Source organism: Indicator indicator, chromosome 16 (genome assembly GCF_027791375.1).
Source record: "Indicator indicator isolate 239-I01 chromosome 16, UM_Iind_1.1, whole genome shotgun sequence".
Taxonomy (NCBI): Eukaryota; Metazoa; Chordata; class Aves; order Piciformes; family Indicatoridae; genus Indicator; species Indicator indicator.
In genome coordinates this window covers 13404147-13424653 of record NC_072025.1, presented here as the reverse complement: position 1 = coordinate 13424653, position 20507 = coordinate 13404147, and the positions used below count along the sequence as shown (strand labels likewise).

The 20507-nt window shown below is 50.0% G+C and overlaps 1 protein-coding gene across 1 annotated transcript in view; it reads left to right on the top strand.

Moving 5' to 3' along the window:
- Positions 1-4898: 4898 nt before the first annotated feature.
- Positions 4899-20507, top strand: part of PPIP5K1 (diphosphoinositol pentakisphosphate kinase 1) — a 39909-nt gene continuing 24300 nt past the window's right edge. The window contains exons 1-18 of the mRNA XM_054388057.1: positions 4899-5069; positions 6588-6783; positions 6867-6957; positions 7334-7419; positions 7620-7774; positions 8765-8866; positions 9140-9301; positions 10234-10355; positions 10770-10871; positions 11985-12071; positions 12493-12568; positions 13080-13189; positions 14126-14211; positions 14616-14744; positions 17548-17669; positions 18445-18627; positions 18955-19096; positions 19724-19947. Coding sequence (XP_054244032.1) covers positions 4923-5069; positions 6588-6783; positions 6867-6957; positions 7334-7419; positions 7620-7774; positions 8765-8866; positions 9140-9301; positions 10234-10355; positions 10770-10871; positions 11985-12071; positions 12493-12568; positions 13080-13189; positions 14126-14211; positions 14616-14744; positions 17548-17669; positions 18445-18627; positions 18955-19096; positions 19724-19947 — 2322 coding nt within the window. The 5' untranslated portion in view covers positions 4899-4922. The remainder of the gene's footprint in view (positions 5070-6587; positions 6784-6866; positions 6958-7333; positions 7420-7619; positions 7775-8764; positions 8867-9139; positions 9302-10233; positions 10356-10769; positions 10872-11984; positions 12072-12492; positions 12569-13079; positions 13190-14125; positions 14212-14615; positions 14745-17547; positions 17670-18444; positions 18628-18954; positions 19097-19723; positions 19948-20507) is intronic.

Here is a 20507-nt window from a genome sequence, read left to right as displayed (position 1 = left end):
CGGCCGCGCAGCACCAACTCCTCGCCGCCGCCAGAGGCCGCTATCCTACACCCGCCTCGGGCCCTCCCGGCCCGCCCTCCTCTCCGCCGATTGGCTGGCGCCGGCCGTCAGCATTTCGCGATTGGCCAGTCGCCGCGCTGGCAGCGCAGGGTGCGCTCGGAGGCCGCAGGTGAGCGGAGGGAAATGGCGGCGGCCGGCGTGGCGCCCCCTGCTGCCGCCGGCGGGGTGCCGGGGCATCCCCGGTGTGTCGGGCCCGGGCCCGGGCCCGGGCCCTGGCCTGGGGCTGGGCCGGGCCGGAGCGGGGCGCGGGCCGGCGGCGCTGGGCAAGGGAAGGGACGTGGGGGGTGTGCAGCCAGAGGCGCAGCTCCTGGGCCCGTCTCGTCGGCAACTGTCGGGGGTCGCCGGGCGGGCGGCAGTGGCAGCCGCGACACAGCCTGGCGCCCCTTCGCGGGGCTACCCCGCCTGCTTTGCGCCAGCCGTTCCGGTTCTCTCGGGCTGGGGGCATCCGGCTTCCACGGCGCGGCCTGCCCCCCGGCACGGGGCGCGGTGGAGGAGCGGGCCAGGCCGGCAGCTGTGCGAAGCGGGCTCTGCTGCGGTAGAGCGGGTCTGCCAACCCCTCCTGTCCGCTGCTGGGGCTGGCGTGGAGCGGGCCGCCCGCCTGGCGCGTGCATGTCGGTGCCGGCGCCGGTGCGTCCCCTCTGCACGGGGGCCGTTCGCCAGGTGCTGGGCTCTGCCCGGCCTGTCCCCGGTATCTGCCCCCAGAGCAGGGACCGCAACCCCGCCGCCCCCGGTCTCCCGCCTACCCCTGGAAACCTTCAGGGGATTTGTTTTCTTGTCGCCACTGGCGAGTGAGGGCAGGGCAGAGGCAGCCGCAGGCGCTCGTCGTTAATTAATTTTATTTAACAGTTCCAGCCTCAGGTTCTGGGGATGGGAATTTTGACACTTCACAATCTCATAAATCTCATTTAAAAGAATCTCGTTACATACAGTCTCCTAAGGCAAGAACCCTGACGGTTGCTGTGTGAGCACCAAAGCCCTTGCTCAGATGTGAAGTTTACAAGCCAAGAGGTTTTACCCAATTTACAGTGGGCTTTGTCTGGCAGGGGAGCTCCTGCAGGAGACTGGAGATGCTCCCAGCATCGGGCTGCTCAGCCAGGGCCTGGGGTGGTGATGGATTTGAAGGCAGAGAAGGTGTGGCTGGACCAGGCAGAGCTCTAAGCTTGGGAACTTGGCTTCTGCATCCCGGCTGTGAACACAGTGAACTTGTGCCTACAGAGCGTGGAGAGCTTTCCCTGACACACCAGCTACAAACAGCTTTTAATTATTAACTCTGCTGTAGGTGTGCTTTTTCTTTTGAGGCAATTAAGTGTTTGTGATAAGAGTAAGCTTTCACCCCCTGGCTCTAAGTGTGTAATTAACCTTAACGCAAACAGCACTTGTGACAGCAGAACTCCTTGGGCACAGGTCCTTCATTGGCCATGCGTGCAAAGGTGCTGCACTGATCAAGGCCTGAACTTTCAGGGTTGGGGTATTTTGTTTCATTGGACTGGTGGTTTGCGCTTAGTGCCCATAGCAGTTTGAGGTAATTCAACAAGGCAATGGCAGCACTTGTGTTTTAAACAGCCAGCTACGTGTTTTTAGCAGTTACAGTATCTACAGTCCTGCAGATACCTGTCCTTGTCCTTCAGTCCTCCCACCACTGCAGGGACTGCACTTTCAAATTGTGTGTCCTCAGCTGTAACAGGCTTTGGTTAAAAATCAAAATGAGACAAACCCCCACATCCAAACCCACTGCTTAGTGGTTAATGCCACACTGAGTATAAAGTTAACACAAGCCTTGATCACACTTTCTTCTCTGAAATTTTTGGTACCTCAGAAGTGAGACACAAAGAATAGGTCTCTGTCCTCTGTGAGCAGCACCAGAGTGATCTGCTGAGGAATCAGAAAACAACTTACTGTCGCCTTTCTTGCCACTAACACAAGGTAGTCTAGGGAGCTGAATTAGTCCTGGGACACTCAGAGGCAAGGTCTACATCTCAGTTTCAGGTTGTGTGTCGGCAGCTTCTGACAGCTGTTGGGTGATTGTGCCAACTTTTGATTGCAGGGCAGATCACAGCTGCCCTTCCTGGAAGAGAGTGCAAGAACACCCTTATCTGCCATGGCTGAGGTGCACTTCCTCCTGCATCTGGCAAGTCTGGATACTCGAAGGCAGAACCATCTTTACCTTTTTTGTGTGTATAACAGAGCTCTTTTGGACAATACAGCCAGCACCATTAACTCAGCACTTAGTATTCTTGCTGTGATTAGTGGAAGGTGAGACCTGTAGCACTCTCAGCAAGTGGGGGCTGGTCTGAACATATGACCTCTAGGAGCAGGTAGCTCAGGAGGCAATGCGAAGGATACAGAACCCTCAGCATTGTGTACTGTCGGCACCTCTCATAGCTCTGAGTTTGAAGGAAGCAAGGGTGCAGCAGTGGTGTGGGCTGACCCTTGCTGGTGCCATGTCTGGGAGAAGCTGCCACCCTCCTGGCACATAAACTCTTTGATAGCTCAGCACTGATTCAGTGTGGTGGCAGACCCTGTGTTATTTTGCCTTTGATACCAGCAAAGAGCTCCACTTGCCTGTTTCCCTTAAGAGTCTGCCTGAGTTTTAGATGCCTTAGTTCTGCCTGTAGCTAGAAGTTCTGTTCCATCAAGAGTCTGTAGTCTCTGTTGGTATAAATCTAGTCAGATAAAGGATTTAATTTAAAGAGAAACTTGACAAAGGTTTTGGTTATACCTTCTCCTATTCCCCACACTAGAAACAACCTGAGATCTCGAGACTTTCCCTGTCAACACCAAAGAATGCCTGATGCACCAGTGACTGTCAGCTCTGGAAATGGCTACAGCCAGGCAGGGGCTTTTTTCTGGGATAGGAACAGGAATGTAGAGAACTCATTGCTTTCTTAGTTCCTAGGGCAAAGGTTTTCCTGCAGCTTGATCTCTTTTTTCCAGGAGGGAGGGGAGAGTAAGGGATTGGAGAAAACAACCCTCCTCCTCTCCTTGCATGGTTTACCTCATTAAATCCTCAGCCATCCAGCTGACAGGGTACTTGCTAAGGTCTTGTTCTGCTCTGGTGTGCTGAGACAGCAAGGCACAGGAATGAAAATGCTTCCTGAGTGTTTCAGGAATACTGCTCCTGGCCTCCTGTGGAAATAGCCTAGAGTCTAAGGAGCCCACAGTGAAATGCCTGTGTAGCCTGGTCTCTGCCAGCACTGTTGCTCCCAGAGGGCACCGATGGTGAGTGACAACTGTGACTCTTGCTGGTGAGGACACTGCTCTGTGCCCTGTGCCTCCAGGGTGGTGTGGGAGCAGGCAGCGCTGGGCTGGGGGACGCTGGCAGGGACCAGTGGGAGCTGGCATTTGGGTGCAGGAGATGGTCCTTGGTGTGGTGGGTGCAAAGTCCAGTCTGGCTGTGCCAGCTCTGGTTTCTGTGGGGTTGGTGTTGGCTCTCCCAGAAGATCTGGCAGTGGAGATTACCCTGGAGTTGCTGTCGAGCCAGTGCCTGGCAATACAGCTGGAGGACCTTGTCCCAGCACTTTCTTTGAGCACTGTCACATCTCCTGTCCTGTCTGGGAGCATGCACAGTGTTCCTGTGGGGAGCCAGGCTTCATTTTTACCCATACTTCCCAGGGGATTTCACAAGTGGCTGGACTGCTCTGTGTGTTTGTTTCTTTTGTCCACTCCCACGGTGCTCAAGTTTCCTGCTGTTATTCCCGGCAAGGGGGCTCTTGTCTGCTGTGCAGCCCTGCTGGAAGCAGGCTGGTTGCATCTGGGTGTGCTTGCTCTGCTCCAGACTGCAGGCTGACAGCTGTATGCTCTGCTATGATGTGAGGAAAAGCATGCTCAAAAAGAGGAGGAAATACAGTAACTCAGCCTGGGGAATGCTGGCAATCATGTGAGAGCATGGGAAGAAGCAGTGGAGAATGTCTCATGTCCATTTTTAGGAAGTACTTAGTAACGTGAAGTGTTCACAATGTCCTCTTCCCAAGGTTGCACTTACATGGGGGGAATGCTTATGACCACTTCATAGCTGGGGAGAACACAGTAAAGGGCAACCCCTTGGCATTTATTTGTGTGCATCTGTGGTCAGAGGTCAACAGCTGTGTCCTTGGTGTGTGCAGGTCATGCATGCTGTGTGTTGAGATTGTCATTCCTGCGTCTGGTGGAGCTGCTATTGTAGGTGACACACTCCTGGTGTTTATAAAGCATAGCTTGTATCCCAGTAATCAGCTTCTGTGGTCACAGAGTGAGTCAGAGCCAGCCTGCAAACCCAGGAACCCTGTCCTGCAACCCAAACTGTTGCTGATTCTTCATCTGTGCCCTCTTTCCTTGCCAGAGTTGTCACTTCTTCCCTTCCCCCTCTTCCTCCTAACTCTTGCTCCTCTGAAACTGATCTCTCTCTGTTACTGTAGGTCTGCTTGAGCTGAAAGGATGAAAATTGGCAATTGGAAAGTCCCTGTCACGGTCCTAACCTTCATCTTAACTTCTGGAGTCTCCATCGATGTTATTTGGTGTATGAGCCTGCGAGGGTATCCACTGTCCCTGTCCATGATTTAGACAGCAGCTTGGAGCATGCATCATTGTAAGGCTTCAATGATTTCAGTGCAGGTGGTGACACTGTCCCTTTCCTAGTTGGTGCAGAGGGGCTAATTGCACAGTGAAGCTGCCTATCTGAAATGATCCTGAACCCCAGATAGATCCCTTTCCACCCTGAGGGTCTCTTTCAGCTCCCTCCTTCTGTGCTGGGCAGCAGGTCCCTGGGCTCACTCATGCCAGTCCCTGCCCTCCTCAGCACTGCCTGCTCACCCTGCTTCTGACCTTGTCCATCCCTTTTTGCACGCTGTGATTCCAGAGCGGGATGGTTGGCCACCAGAGCTGCAATGTCGTCCCTGACGACCTCCACTGAGGGAGAGAACTCCACTCCCAGGTTTGTTGTTGGTTCCAGGGATGATGAAACAGACTTTCTGGGATCAAACATGAAGACAGATGAAACTGATTTCTTTGAAGATGATGAAGAGGAGGAGTCGGTAAGGAGATTCCGGTGGGCTGGGTTGGAGCATCTGTGCAGAATTCCTGGTTCTCAGCCATGGTTTGTGGGGTTGCTGCTGCAGCCACAGGCAGTCAGGACTTCAGGAGACGTGGCAGCAGGCTGTGTGGCACAGCCTGGGGACAGCAGTGTCGTTTCTGACAGGGTGATTGCATTGTCATGCTGCTATGCTTGCTGCCTCCTGCTGCGGTCAGCCCTCACGTCTCTGCTTTCTTTTTCAAGTACACCATTGGGTTTCTTTGTCCCAGCAATTTAACCCTGACACTCCTGTAAACCTTTCTTTTTCATCAGGGAAATTGCTGAGGAAAACTCTAGGAACTGTGAAAAGGGCAAAGGTGTGTCTGCAGAAAGGAAGCATTTCTTCTTTTCTGTACTCTCCAGGAAGAGAATGCAGAAAGGTCTCCAGCTCTGACTGCTTTTGGCCCATATTCAGTGTTATATTAGGGGTTTGCTCTTCTGCATGTGGGATTTGGATGCTGCAGGGATGTTGCTGCTGGCACCATACACCACTGCAGTGGTTGTTTCCCTTGCCTCTATACCCTGAATCTCCACTGCAAGGGGATTATTGACCTAAGAGTACACATGGGCTTCCTTCAAACCCACAGAGTTATGTGTGCCTTGGTGCTTAGTGAGGAGCTGTTTATCAGGTGTGGAAAGGGATTTGGAAACTCTTTCACTTCTAGAAGCTCTTGTTGCTGTGAAACCCTGGCTTTGCAAGTCCATGCAGTAACTGCTAAAGTCTCAGCTTACAGTTTGAAGCCACAGTGGTTTGTGATGGGTAGCTCACAGTCCTCAGGTGATACTCATTTAATACTGCTTATGCCAGAATGAATCTGTCAGGAAAACATTCAGTCTGGGGTTTCTAGACAGTGGCAGAAACTCCACCGCAGACCTTAGCCTCTTCCTACAGGTGCCAATACCTTGTGAATGCAGATCTTCTCTCTTGAGTTACTCAGCTTTGTCCCACTGGATCTTGTACCTTTGTGAGATATATGGAAGAGCACTGGGTACTGTTTCTCTTCTACTCACAGCTACTTGCTGTTGTAATCTCCCCTTCATTTTCTCTCAGATAAGACAGACTGAGTTCCTGGACTTTTTTTTTTCTGCAAAACATTTGCAGCTCTTCTTTGAGCCTGCCAAAGTCCGCCAACTGTCTTGGTGAGTTACAGGCCAGAGAATGTGATGTGGCATTCCAGTCCCTGCTGCTTGTTCAGGTGCCAGACACTTATTTCTGACCATTAGCATTAGTGCCCAGTATAAGAAGGAAACACCTTACCACCTGGCAAAGAAGTGGTTGGTTTGGGCTGCTCCTTATGATGTCCCTCAGAGACTGTAGTGGGAGCTGGGAGTATGTGTGGGTTTAAGTCTAGTAAGAGCTGAGTGCTTGGCTGGAGGAAAATCCCTCATTTGTCCTGCACTGCTGCATTTCTACATTGTTACAGCTTAAATTCAGTGCAGTAGCTGACCATGTACTAGGCTGATTTCTGTCTTTCCTTAGCCACCTGAAAGGCAGATCGTGGTTGGAATCTGTGCCATGACCAAAAAGTCTAAGTCGAAGCCCATGACACAGATTCTGGAGCGCCTGTGTAAGTTTGAGTACATCACTGTGGTGATCATGGGGGAAGATGTGATCCTGAACGAACCGGTGGAGAACTGGCCCTCTTGTGACTGCCTGATATCCTTCCACTCCAAAGGTAAAGATCCTGTGGCTGGCCTTAGCCTACATGACATCTTGACTTGAGATCTTTCACTGATTCTTCCCCTCACCCCATTTCAGGGTTCCCTCTGGATAAAGCTGTTGCTTATGCCAAGCTGTGCAAGCCATTCCTGATCAATGACCTCAACATGCAGTATTATATCCAGGACAGGTAAGTGTCTGTCACCCACCTTTGTCTGGTTCCTCTCCTCAGCATGCCAGGTAAACCTCATCTTCCTGGCCCCAAACAAATGAGTGAGATGGGGAGGAAGGGGTCTTTAGGAGTGGCTTTTAGGGCTTGTTTCTCCAAAACATAGAGAGGAATATCTATTCCTCTGAGACATGCTTCATTTTCTGGTACAAATGTCTTGTAAGCAATAGCCAGATGAAATAGGAAGTAGAAGAGCTCTCACAGAATGAGACTACCATGATCAAGACAAGAGACTTTTATGTGTTCATCTGAGTTTGTTCTTCGTTGGGGGGAGTGAAGCCTTTCCCTTGGCGTGTGCTGAGGACCTTCTAGACTCCTCTGTTTATGTCCTCTCCAGGCGTGAAGTGTATCGAATCCTTCAAGAAGAGGGAATAGACTTGCCTCGCTATGCTGTGCTCAATCGAGACCCTGACAGACCAGAAGGTCAGTGTCCAGGCTCTGCTGAGAGCCATTTTCACATGCTGTGCTGTGCAAAATACTTTGCAGAGAGTAGCTGCTGATCATCAGCTTGAAGAGGCCTGGCTTATGAGTCTGTGGCTTTTTGCAAACCAGGGTCTCAACAGCAAGAACTGGTTGATGGGCCAGGGCTGAAGGACTTCAGCTCTGCTGTTCTTTATCTTCAGAGTGCAACTTAGTGGAAGGAGAGGACCACGTGGAGGTAAATGGAGCTATTTTCCCAAAGCCATTTGTGGAGAAGCCAGTCAGTGCTGAAGACCATAATGTGTATATCTACTACCCAACGTCAGCAGGTGGGGGCAGCCAGCGGCTCTTCCGGAAGGTGAGTAAGGAGCTCCAGTGCTGGTGTCAGAACCTACGGATCTGCGGCTCTGACACCCCTGTGGCTTCAGGAGGGAGCCTGAAGGAAGAAATTAGGAAGGTTTTGTGTTGGGGAAATCTAGGCCTTCTTAGAACTTGAAGTTCAACCCATCTAACTGGGAGTTGCAGAAGGACAGATTTTAGTAGTAGTGCTGCCTTTGCCTTCCTCAACTCTGTCTGGCCTGTGTGCTGCCTAGCAGTCATAGAGAACTGTGCCCCTTACCAAACTGCTGTTTTTTTCCAAATCACTTCCTCAATTTATCAAGGTGATTTAAAAAAACCAAACCCCTTGTGTTTCTGTCCTCTAACATGATTGTTGCCCTTCTCAGATGAGTGTAGCCTGCAGATATGATGAGTGCAGTATTTATCCCTGGATTTCACAGAGCATCTGCCCTTGCTCACCTCCTCTGCTTTGCTTGCAAACAGCTAGTAGTTGGGCTGTATTTTTTCCAGTTGCACATCTGCCATTGCTAATCTTCAATGATTGTTTCCTTAGTTAACATGCAGGCAGGTCACTGGAGGTTGTATCCAAAGCCTTGCTAAAAATGAAAACGACTTCATCCTCTGTACATAGCATCAGTCAGATGTCCTAGAAGGAACTTAATTGGTCTGATTATCCCTTGCCATCATTTATTATCATTTACTCATTAGCTAGGCTCTTTCCTGTCTAGGTTTTATCCCCTGTTTTTTGTTCCATGTCCTTGTAGTGACTGGAGTCAGTGTAATGGTCTGTAATAACTTTTCTCCTCTTCAAAGCCTGGAAAAGGATGTACCTGCTGTCTGTGTTTTGGGGCCACTTTCGTCCTCCATAAAGAAGAGTGCTGTAATAGCTGGGGTTTCTGGGAGGCGTTCCCCTAATTCTCTGCATGTGGGATGAAGCAGGCCTTTTGTTCTTCCCTCTGAGGAGAGAAGCCATGTGCTCTCTCCTGAGGTGTTTATTTTGTGTCTCCAGATTGGCAGCCGGAGCAGCGTGTACTCTCCAGAGAGCAGCGTAAGGAAGACTGGCTCCTACATTTATGAGGAGTTTATGCCTACAGATGGCACTGATGTGAAGGTAAGGAGAAGCCTGGAACATCTCCTCCTTTCTTCAGGCCTGGGGCAGCTGAAAGGTGGGCAGTCCTGCTCAGTCCTGCTTAGATTCTGGACTGTTTAAGCTGTGAGGTGCTGGCTGTGTGGCCTGGATCCCAAAGCGGGGAGTGGATGTTCTGTAGGTTATAACAGGAGGAATGCTTGAGACTTTCTAATCCCCTCTCTGTGTCTGTAATGAAAACACCTTCTGGAAGCTGAAGCTCATTGAGATGCTTATGTGTGTGCAACTCTTTCTCAGGTGTACACTGTGGGGCCAGACTATGCCCACGCGGAGGCTCGCAAGTCACCCGCCTTGGATGGGAAGGTGGAACGGGACAGTGAGGGGAAGGAGATCCGCTACCCGGTCATGCTGACTGCCATGGAGAAGCTGGTTGCCCGGAAAGTCTGTGTAGCCTTTAAGGTCTGTGTTCTCTGTCCACTGCAAGCAGAATACTCCACAAATATCTGACCTGAGTCTGTTACAGCTTGAGTTCTGTCTCTGGGGCAGAGTCTCCCACCTCTGATACCAGTTACAGCTCTGGTGGCTGGCTGCAGCTGGTCCTGCTGGTCAGCAGTGATTGGGAAGGCAGGAGGGCCTACAGCAAATGCCCTCTGTGCTGGCACGTGGCTGGTGTCTAGCATATATCTGAGCATTTGATAGCAGATTTGGAGCATACTGCTATCCCCTTGGCCTGCACTCATCTTGCCTTTGCTGTTTCCTGGCTGTGTTTGCGTGGAAGACTTTGTCATCTTCTGGTTCTGGGGTTTGGACTTTTAGTTAATTTTGATCTGGCTTTGGTGCACATTTGTCTTCTCTTCTACAAGTCAGTAGAGTGAATGTGTGTCTAGTTTAATTGCATGACATGTTCAGCACTCGGCTACTTGTTCCTGCCCTTGCTACAATCTGCAGTCCATGCAGTTGTGCTGACAGAGCTGTGGCCTTGCCCTGCCTTGTGGCCTTTTCCACACAGTGATAGATGTCTCTGCCTGTACCACTGTCTGTGCTTGTCAGTCTCATTCAGAAGGGTTGGTTTTAGAGGCAAGAGCAGGAGAGCCAGGAGCTGTTCTGTCTTAAGCCTATGGTACTCTGGGAAGTAGGGGGGTGGCTTAATCTGAGGGCTCATGGGTTGGACCTTTGATCCAGTTGAGAGGGTGTAAAGGTTCCTGTTACTGCTGGCTGGTGGCTGCATTTTCACGCTTGTCTCAGGCTCATGGGGAAGGCATGGAGGACAGCTGCAGCACTGGTGGAGCTGTTCTGGGCAGTGTGTGCCCTGCTTGGCCAGGCAGCTGCTGGCCCTTGCTGCGCTCCCATCACAGCCTGCCCAGTCCTGTCTCCTCTGCTTCCTCATGCAGCAAACTGTGTGTGGCTTCGACCTGCTGCGGGCAAACGGCCACTCGTTCGTCTGTGACGTCAACGGCTTCAGCTTTGTGAAGAATTCTATGAAGTATTATGATGACTGTGCCAAAATCCTTGGGTAGGTAAAATGCAAGTTTTGAGAGTGAGTGAGGTAACTGATAGTAGAGTAAAATGAATATGGAGCCCTGATCAGTGTGGCAGAGAAGTCTGCAGGTGGGTCACATTGGGGACATTTGTTTATCAAGTGAAAGCTCAGCTCTGGGAGGAGCAGGTTAATTATTTCTAGCCTCTGGAGCTCCTGCCTGCAGCTGGATGTATCTTAGAAGGTGCTAAGCTCAACTGAAGTATTGGTGATGTGAGGGAAACTGTGTCCCTTTGGAATGCCCTAACTAGCCCATGGTGTGGTAGATGTCTCTGTGTGGAAGGTGAGGAGAGGTTCTGTCTTCAAATCTTGGAGCTGGACTGCTAAGGAAGAGGTGGAGATCCAAGGGAATGGAATTTCTTACAAGTTTTGTATTCTGATTTCTTCCAGAAATATAATCATGCGGGAATTGGCTCCCCAGTTTCATATTCCCTGGTCCATCCCAACAGAGGCAGAAGACATTCCCATTGTCCCCACAACTTCAGGAACCATGTGAGTACCTGCCATCTTCTCAAAAGGTTGCTGGTGATGTACATGAGGGACACAGTGCAAACCCTATCTGAGGGACAGACATCACCCAGCAGAATGGTGTTCTCCATCAGAACTCCAGCTGCTGTGTTGGCTGCAACCCTGAAAGGCCTGTGAAAAGGCTTAGCCCTGCACAGGAAAGGGGTGGTAGGTGGTAAATGAGTCCTGGGTTTGATGAATGCAGATGAGCAGTCATGGAAAGAATGACAGGAGCTGCTCACACAGCTTTCAGGAGACCCAGATTCTTGATCAGCACAGGACAGGGGTTAGTACATGGCTGTCACTGGCTCAGTGCTCAGGATGCTGCTCTGTGACCCTCAGCACACCTCGTATGAAGTCAACAGAGCAGGTGCTGTTGGATGGACAGGATGTGTTCATCCCTTCTTTACTGCATGGTCATTTGGAAAAAGTTGGCAAACACAAACACTGCACAGCCCACAGGACTGTTGGCTTCAGTGACACCTTGTGACAAAGAGACTGATGGAACCAGCTCCCCTTGCTCTGAGATCCTGTAAGAAACAGTTGGAGTGTCTGAAAAAGCAAACTCCTGCAGCCCTTCTGAAATCAGCCAGCCTAACTATTGGTTCATGCAGGTGGCTGGTTGCTGTGGGATCTTTCTATCTACAGGTCCAACTGTTTGCTGGAGGACAATACTCCAGCTGTAGAACTGTTCTTCTGAGCCAAGCTGTTTTTTCCTGGGTCTTTCTAAGCAGTCCTATGAGCATTACACAAGTTGAGCCTGAAAACCAGCGTGGCACAATTCAAAATGCTCTTTCTGCAGATACTGTAACATCCAAGCTGGTCCTTTCTGCTGCAGATGTGATTCTGCCTGTTAGATTGTGGTACTGTGGTCCTTTCCCCTGATGGGAAACCAGATGACCTGGTGGTGCTTGCAGTACTCTGATTGCTTCTGCAGCCTTTGACCTGTGCCTGGTTTGGTCTGGGAGAAGTTTTTGCCCCTGGGGAGAAAAGCAGCTGTCAAAAGGATGGAGCTGAAAAAACAAGGAGAACCTAATTTCTGGTGACAACTATGGAGTGTAGAGGCACATTTGTCAGGTGTCTCCTGTGTTTCCCCAGGATGGAGCTCCGTTGTGTTATTGCAGTCATTCGGCACGGAGATCGCACGCCAAAACAGAAGATGAAGATGGAAGTGAAGCATCCACGGTGAGATGCTGTGCTGGTGGGAAGTGAGGAGGCCCATTCTCTGAGCTGGGGAGGAGCAGAAGGGCTGGGTGCATGGCAGGCAGTGCTTTTTCCTGGCTAGCTTTGAGCAAATGCTTTCTGCCCAGGTGAGGGAGGCCCCTTTCCCCATTCTGGAGATCCTGACACCTTCTGTGTGAACACTGGAAAAAAGAGTGAAGGTCTGCTAGCTGCCCCACTATATGGGAAGCTAGTGGCTGCTGCTTTTTTGTACCTGTGGCTGAAAAAAACTTGTATTTTTTCAAAATTTCTGAAGCACAGGAAGGAGCCAGTGGGCCTGCTGGTTCTTCCTGAAGAACAGAGTGTGAATGCATGTGTAGGGATGACAGTCCTCGTAGTACTGAAACAGCAGAAAGTGAATCAAAAGTCTTTGTTGTCTGTTCAGGTTCTTTGAGTTATTTGAGAAATACGATGGCTACAAAACTGGGAAGTTGAAGCTGAAGAAACCAGAGCAGCTACAGGTGAGGGGAGGCCTAATCTGCAGTTACTGTGTGGGACTTGCAGGTGGTACAGACCCCAGCATGAGGCAGTTCTTTGGTAGGATGGAAGCCCTCCTAAGGGCAACAGTCTGTGACACAAACATTCCTTTTCTCATTCCCCTCCTGTGCACACCCAGCTGGGTGACAGCTTCACAGTGGAGTGGAAACTCTTCCTGGCTGATGTGCAGACTGTAGCATGGGGATGACTTAATGCAACTTCCCCATCTGTGGTGGGTGCCTTTGGTGAAAGATGGGTCCAGGCTAAGGAGTGGGGCAGCTGGAGACTCCTGCTTGGTTTTGAACATGGCTGGATTCCCAAGGTGGGAATGAAGCAAACTGCAGTGTGAAAGTTTGTCCTGCCTGGGCTGTGTCTTATGAAATGACATGCCACAGACAAGTATTTGTGTGGACCTGATGCTGAGTGAAGCCATCTGGAAGCCTTGCAAGTGTACAGTGAATTGCTGAATGCCTGAGACTGCCTGCTCTCCAACAGGAAGTGCTGGACATTGCACGGCAGCTTGTGGTGGACCTGGGAACTCACAGCGACTGTGAGATTGAGGAGAGGAAATCCAAACTGGAGCAGCTGAAGAGTGTTTTGGAGATGTAAGGGTTCATGGGTTTGCCTCAGAGCTGCGGGTCAGTATGTGATGGAGAAACGAGCTGTGCTGCTGATGTCTTGGCCAGCTGGTTCCCCAGAGGACAGGGTCTGCTCCATCTCCTGTTGGCAGCTGTACATGAGAGGTGCCACACTCTTAATGATTTCTCCTTGGCACCAGAACCAGTGCTGGTTCCTGTTTCAAGGGGCTCTGTTTTGGGCTAAACAACTTAAGACGAGGCTGAGCTTCCTTTGCTGCAGGAGAGAATTGGAGTGCTGTAGGGACCATAGGGATATGAAGCATTTGGATAAATTTGGAACAAATCTTGTTTTAAATAAGGTTGTTCTAGTGCCAGAAGCTTAACAAGAAGGAGCTTGAGAAGCTTGAAAAGATGTTTGTGTCCTCTTGGGTTTTGTGCAGCCAAAATAAAAGACAACATGGTGGTGTTTGCATCTTAGAATCACAAGAAGGGTTTCTCTGAGATCCAGCTGGCTCTGGCATGCACAGGTAGTGCCCCTCCCAGCCATGTCTGTGGAGCACAGTGGGTGTAGTTCCTTCTGCTGCTCTTTCTGCTCATTAGAGAAGTGGTTTTCCTCAGAGCTGCTGGCAGACTGGGTTTTCCAATGATTTCATTAATTCCCGTGTTAAAGATGGAGATAGACATTAACTGCTGATTATAGCCCTGGGGTGGGTATGAGGGCACAGCATGCTGCCCGCTGAGGAGAGGCAAGGGAGTGGATCTGTGGCTTTCCCTTGGGGGAATCGTGTGGCTTTTCTTGGGACTGTGTGCTGGGTCACAGGCAGTGGCAAAAATGTCGGTGGCAACAGATGTTGCAGCAGGAAGTCCCTTGCCCATGCTGTGATTTTACTGTGAGCTACTTGGGGACCTCTGGGCACAGGATGAGTGGAGTTGATTTTTTTTTCTGTCCTCTCCCTGTGACAGGTATGGACATTTTTCTGGCATTAACCGTAAGGTTCAGCTGACCTATCTGCCTCATGGGCATCCAAAAGCTGCAAGTGAAGATGAAGGTAAAGAAACCTGGTGTTGCTGGCATGATCTTTAAGCCTGGTGTTCAGGAGTGCATGCAGCTATCCTGCCTAGATACAGGCCTCTGGACACGCAAATAGAATGAATAACTCATGTCTTATCTTTGCTCACATCACGTGGAGGGTTGGAGTGGTGTGTCTGTGGTGTACCACTGTACCCCAGATAGTGCCACAGGGCTTCTGCTTCCAATTTCATGAATGCTATCCTTCAGAAAGTAGTGGCTCTTAATTTCCTACTTGTTGTTTTGGTTCCTGGGGATTTTGGGTCAGGTTTGTGTTGAGAATGCTCTGCAAGGTGCTGATGACAACCTCTTCTTCCTCCCTTCCTCTCCCCCTGCAAGCTCAGCTTTGAGATCTGATGTAGTGAGTACCTGTTTGTCTCCTAGAAGCTCGCAGAGAGCCTTCCCCATCCCTTCTCCTGGTGCTTAAGTGGGGTGGAGAGCTGACACCAGCAGGAAGAGTCCAGGCTGAAGAGCTGGGGCGAGCCTTTCGCTGCATGTACCCTGGGGGCCAAGGTAAGATTTGCCCATGGCTCTCCAGTCCTGTTCTGTGGCTGTGCCAGGCTGCCTAGCCCAGCGAGTGGGATGCCAGACAGCTGTGGGCTGTCTGCAGCCTGGGTGACTCAGGTCATTACTAGGTTTGTTCTTCTGAAAGGATAACTCGAGTGGGTTTTGCACCCAAAGATCCCTGAGCTGGCTGGAGCTGTCTGCTGCAGTGGTTACCCTCAGTGTGTCCTGGAGCACAGGATCATTCTTCCAGCTGGCATGCCAGCACTCCAAGCAGAGAAGCCATTCTAACAAGATACATTCTGATGCAGCAAATATGGTTCAAAATCTAGGTATGATTGACAAGGAATGTAGGTGAGATGTAGAGAACAGAGAAAGTCTGTCTTGCAACACAGATAACTCTGCCTTGACACAGGAGAAAAGGAAGGTAACTTCTCTATGTGTTCTCCCACGTAGTTCTATGACTCCAAACAGCATTTGGTGCACACAACAAGAACCCAAAAGGGGACAAAAGAGGCTGAGGTTGCCTTTTCCACCCAAATAAAGAGTCAGCAAAAACACACTGCTCCTACTGAGACCAGTGTTGGATACTGCTTATCATTGATTTATATGGTTAATTAATTACATTTAATTAATTAAATTTCAAATTAGTTAAGCTAATTTAAATTGAATTTCCTTCTGGAAGAAGGAGGAGTTACCCTTGGTGGGAGAGGATTGAATCGGGGGATAGCTAAGACAACTGGACATAGAGAAGTCTATGAGCTGAGATGCACCCTTGAGTGGAACAGCTAATCCTGGAAACCATTTCTGTGCCCCTGAAGGACAGGAAGGTGATGGGCAGTAGTTGGTGTGGATTCACAGATGGAAGTCATGCTTAACCAACCTGATAACTTTGTACAGTGAAGTAACTGGCTTGTTTAGGTGATGGGAGAAGAGAGGCTATGGCCTGCTTTTGACCTCAGTAAGGCTTTTGACACTGCTTCTGGTACCATCCTCATAGCTGGTGAAGGAAGGGCTGAAGTAGCAGCCAGTGAAGTGAATTCAAAGCTATCTGAGCCAGGAACCAGCAGTGTATTCCAGGGTTAAAAAATGGGTCAAATCCTCTTCAATATCTTCATTAATGGTCTGGATGATGGGGCAGAGTGTACCCTTGACAAGTTTGCAAATGACACAAAACTGGGAGGAGTGACTGATAGGCCAGAGGGTTGTGCTGCCATCCAGAGGGACTGAGACAGGTGGGAGAAACAGGCTGGCAGGAACTTCATGATGTTCAACAAGGGGAAGTGCAAAGTCCTGCTGCTAGAGAGGAACACCCCTTGGCACCAATAGATGTTGGGGGCCACCCAGCTGGAAAGCAGCTTTGCAGAAAAGGACCTGAGGATCCTGCTGGGCACCAAGCTGAACATGAGCCAGCAATGGGCCCTTGCCACAAAGAAGGCAAATGGTATCCTGGGCTGCATTAGGAGTGTTACCAGCAGGTGGAGGGAGGTGAGGTCAGATCCTTGTGATCTCAAGAGCATGTTTTTAGCAAGCATGATAATAAACTTTACAAAAGGTGAGAAAACTGGGAGCACATGGTGTTAGTTACTGTGGGGTGCCAAGTAGAGCAGACTGCCAGTGCTCAAGGAGGAGGAGCAGGGATGTAGGGGACAGAGGATCCTCCTGAAAAGGTTTGTATGTCATTCCTGAAGATGGGAACAGTGAGTTAGAACTTCGTGGTGGTGTTGTGTATCTCTTGAGCCCAGAGCCAAGAGAATCAGTCAGTCACTGGGACATGAGATTGCGGAGATCAGAAGACAGGGTGCAGGAGAGGGAATTCCAGTGGAAGTACAGGGAGTAGACTGGAGCATAGTGAGCCAAAACCTGAGAGAAGAGACCTGTCAGCAGAGGTTTGGTGATGTGGAGTGCAGTGACTAGCACTCTGGGCTGAGCCCTGTTTCTGAGCTGACTGCTCTTAAGTGAGTGGCTGCCCTCTTGCTCACAGTAGAACTTGGTCTGCTGCCCATGGTCGTTCATGGAGAGGGAGAGACTTTACCTTGCAGGGCGGTGCCGTGTCCTGGGTAGCAGCAGGTATGTGGCAGCCTTGTCCAGTGCACAGCTGGCTTGTGGTTGGTATCTGCCCTTCTCTGGCAGGGTGTTTCTCTGAGTTGTGAGCTCAGGGCTGGGAGCAGTTTTCCCATCTTCTCATTCAGTGTGACTGGGTGCTGTGCAAAACCATCATGGGACTGCAGGCAGCAGCATCTTAGTCACCACTGCACTGTCTGTGGAGGGTCAGACTCCAGAGCTGCATGACTTGCTGTCTCCCGTGGGTGAGTCAGCCACCATAAATAAGGCAGATTTTGTGCTGAGGTGATTGTAGCTCCTGAGTGTGTGCTTTGGATTCCCCCCCTGCTGAGCAGCCGCTCCTGCTCTTTTGGTGGCAGCAGCTGCTGCTCTTGTGCAGATCATGAGCCGGAGGAGGCAGAGTTTTCTGTGCACAGTTACTCTGCACGGAGGTATTCAGGCTCAAAGAACCATTATGGGCTGCTCAGAGAACCACAATGGGCTGTTCAGAGAGGATTGCTGCAGGATTTGGGCAGCATCAGACTAGACAGGTGAAGCTCACTTTTTTTTTCCTTCAGAATGAGTTTTCCCCAGTTAAGCAAAGCCCGAATCAGATTTCTGGTCATCATGTCTATTTCAGAGCAGCCTGAATGCTGGCTGTGGAAGTAATGAATTCTCTCCATAACTTTGTTACTGCAGCAAGCTTGCTGTGTGAAGCAGCCTGCTCAGCTGCTGTTCTTGCAGAATACTGATTTTGTTCTCTGTCCAGGTGATTATGCTGGCTTCCCTGGCTGTGGCTTGCTCAGGCTGCACAGCACCTACCGCCATGATCTCAAGATCTACGCCTCAGATGAGGGACGAGTTCAGATGACAGCAGCAGCTTTTGCAAAGGTCCTTCCTCTCTTTTGGGCATCTGCTAGTTTTACTACATTCATCTTGATATATGCCAGTTATAAAGGAAAACCCATGGTAATGAGGAAGGCCCTGCCCTAGGAGCTTCCCTATGTCTGTTGGGAAGATGATGGTACATGATGCCAACAGCAAGTGCGTAGGGTGGTCCTGGAAGCCCAATGTAGCTGCAGATGGGTGTTTTCTTCAGCATCCTGTCCTGGTTGGGGTTCTTACTGGAGAAGGAGTTATTTATGAAGTATTGATGGTACTTGATGTTAAAGCACATCAAACCTGTTGCTGAGTATTAATAGCCTACAAAATGAATGTTTCTTGGATGACTGCCCAGCCAGAAGGGTTATTCCTTGACTTCTGGATTTAAAAGGGGAGTGAAATGTTTTTGATGCAGTGTGGGGTGGGGAATGGGGAGAAGACAGTTTCATCTGCAGTTTAATCTTGAGCCAAGGGCAATCCTGTGGTGAACATAGCTGTTCTTCAGAGCCTCTGCTGTATCAACGTTTTCTAGCAAACTGAGTTGGCTGCTCAACAACTGCCTAGACTGATCTGGGGCTGCTGCAGGCAGAACTGGCCTTTTGCCTCAAATAGTTCCAGAGGCATGACAGAGTCACTGGTGGCTGGAGATGCTGTGGCTGCATAACTGCCCTTCAAGGACAGCTGAGATTTTGCTCAAGCTGGCTGAAGGCTGTCCATGAAACTACCAGAAACGTGTGTTTGCTTGGGTTGCACATAGCTGAAGTCTTATCCTGTGTTGCTTTAGGGCCTTCTGGCTCTGGAAGGAGAGCTGACCCCCATCCTGGTGCAAATGGTGAAAAGTGCCAACATGAATGGTCTTCTGGACAGTGACAGCGATTCCCTTAGCAGCTGTCAACACAGAGTGAAGGCAAGACTGCATGAGATCATGCAGAAGGATGCTGAGTTCTCTGAGGAGGATTATGAAAAGGTAAAAATCCATTACCATTAAGGAATATATTTATCACCTCAAGGAACTGCTTAAGGCTTCTGTGAAGCAAAGTGAGATAAGAATGGATATTGTAGGTGGAGGGAGATCTGATCTGGTAGGAGCAGTTGTTTGTTCTCTCAGACTTTGATCATGAGGAATTTTTTAAAACAAGCCTTACTACCCCTGGGAACAGGACAGCTTGTTAAGCCCTAGCTGGGAGTACAACTTCTGTACCTGATCAGACAGCAGGACACCTGCAAAAGGAAGGCATCTTGTTCTTCCAGTTTGTAAAGGTACTAACTAATCTCTACTGGTGTCTTCTCTCAGCTAGCACCTACAGGCAGTGCTTCTCTGCTCAACTCCATGACTTTTATCCAGAACCCAGTGGAGGTCTGTAACCAGGTGTTCACCCTGATTGAGAATCTCACCTCCCAGATAAAAAAACGCCTGGAAGACCCCAAATCTGCAGGTGAGTGAGAACTGTAAAAGGTCTGGAGCAGATTTATTTATTGTTGCATCTTCAGAGCTCCTGGACACCACTGGTTTGCATTTGTCCGTGCCAAAGAAATTCTGAAGTGAAATTCTGTATCTGCTGTTGATGTAGAAGGCTTCTTTCCCACTTTCCACTACTGTTAGAGCTTCAATGTGAAGGAAATGCTGTGTGCATCTTGGGTTTAGAGTGAAGGTGGAGAGCAGCAGTGCAGCCTGGAAGGCTATGCTTGGTTTTCCAAAGTGTTTGCACAAGGCTATGAACAGCAGGTTTCTCAGTCTTGATTTGCTCCTCTTTAAGAACTTTCCTAATAACAGTGCAGAGATTTTAAAAAGAAATCTGTGGGACATTTCACACAGTTTCTGGCAGACATAAGCCAACAGGCAAGCAATTCTACTTTTCTCCAGTATTTTGGAAGTAGCTTGTTGCTGCAGGTTAAAGCTCCATACAACAAGTCCAGTGGCTTTGTGTGTCTAAGGCAGTTGCGGGGGGCACAGTAATCAGAGCCCTTCTGTGCTGAGAGAAGCCAGTCTTTGCCTGTCACTTGAAATCTATGCAGAAGTTGTCAGGATGTTTGAATGTGGTTTGCTGTCCTCTGCTGTTCAGACCTGCAGCTGTACCACAGTGAGACTTTAGAGCTGATGCTGCAGCGCTGGAGCAAGCTGGAGCGTGACTTCCGGATGAAGAATGGGCGCTACGACATCAGCAAGATCCCCGACATCTACGACTGCATCAAGTACGACGTGCAGCACAACTGTGCACTGAAGCTGGAAGGCACAGCTGAACTCTTCAAGCTCTCTAAAGCCCTGGCAGATGTGATCATACCCCAGGTACAGCCAGTCTTGCCCGTGTGATGGTGTCTGTGGTGTCAGCCTCTGCCCCCTTCCTTGGCTGTTTTCTCTCTGTCCTCTTGTGCTTCTCAGATACATCTCTTAGCGTTTGTATAAGGCCAAACCCATTTCTGACTGAAGATGTGGCAGGGCTGGTGGCCTCCTGGGTGAGGGTTCTGGCAGTGTCAGAGTGATTCTGTTTGTTGTAGTGCACAGCTTCAAGCAGTGTCTGTGCTGCAGTGACATCCTGCTCTCCATGTGCACATTGCACAGGGGAAGACATCTTTCTGTGTTGAAGTGAGGGCTTCTTCTGGCAAGTCTGTTATTCTTGTTTGCCTCTCACAGAGTTTATTCCCCTGAACATGGGAGGAGAAAGGAGGACCACATGGAATAGATCTCTACATTGACCATTGTTCTGTCCCACTTCTGGCAGAAATGTTCCATTTCTGTGGGATGAGCTTCTGCCAGCAAGGTCCAACTGTACTGGTGCCCACATAGAGCAGAGCTGGTCTTCTAAACATTTTTACAGTACTTCTGATGAGATGCAGTTTGGCTGTTTC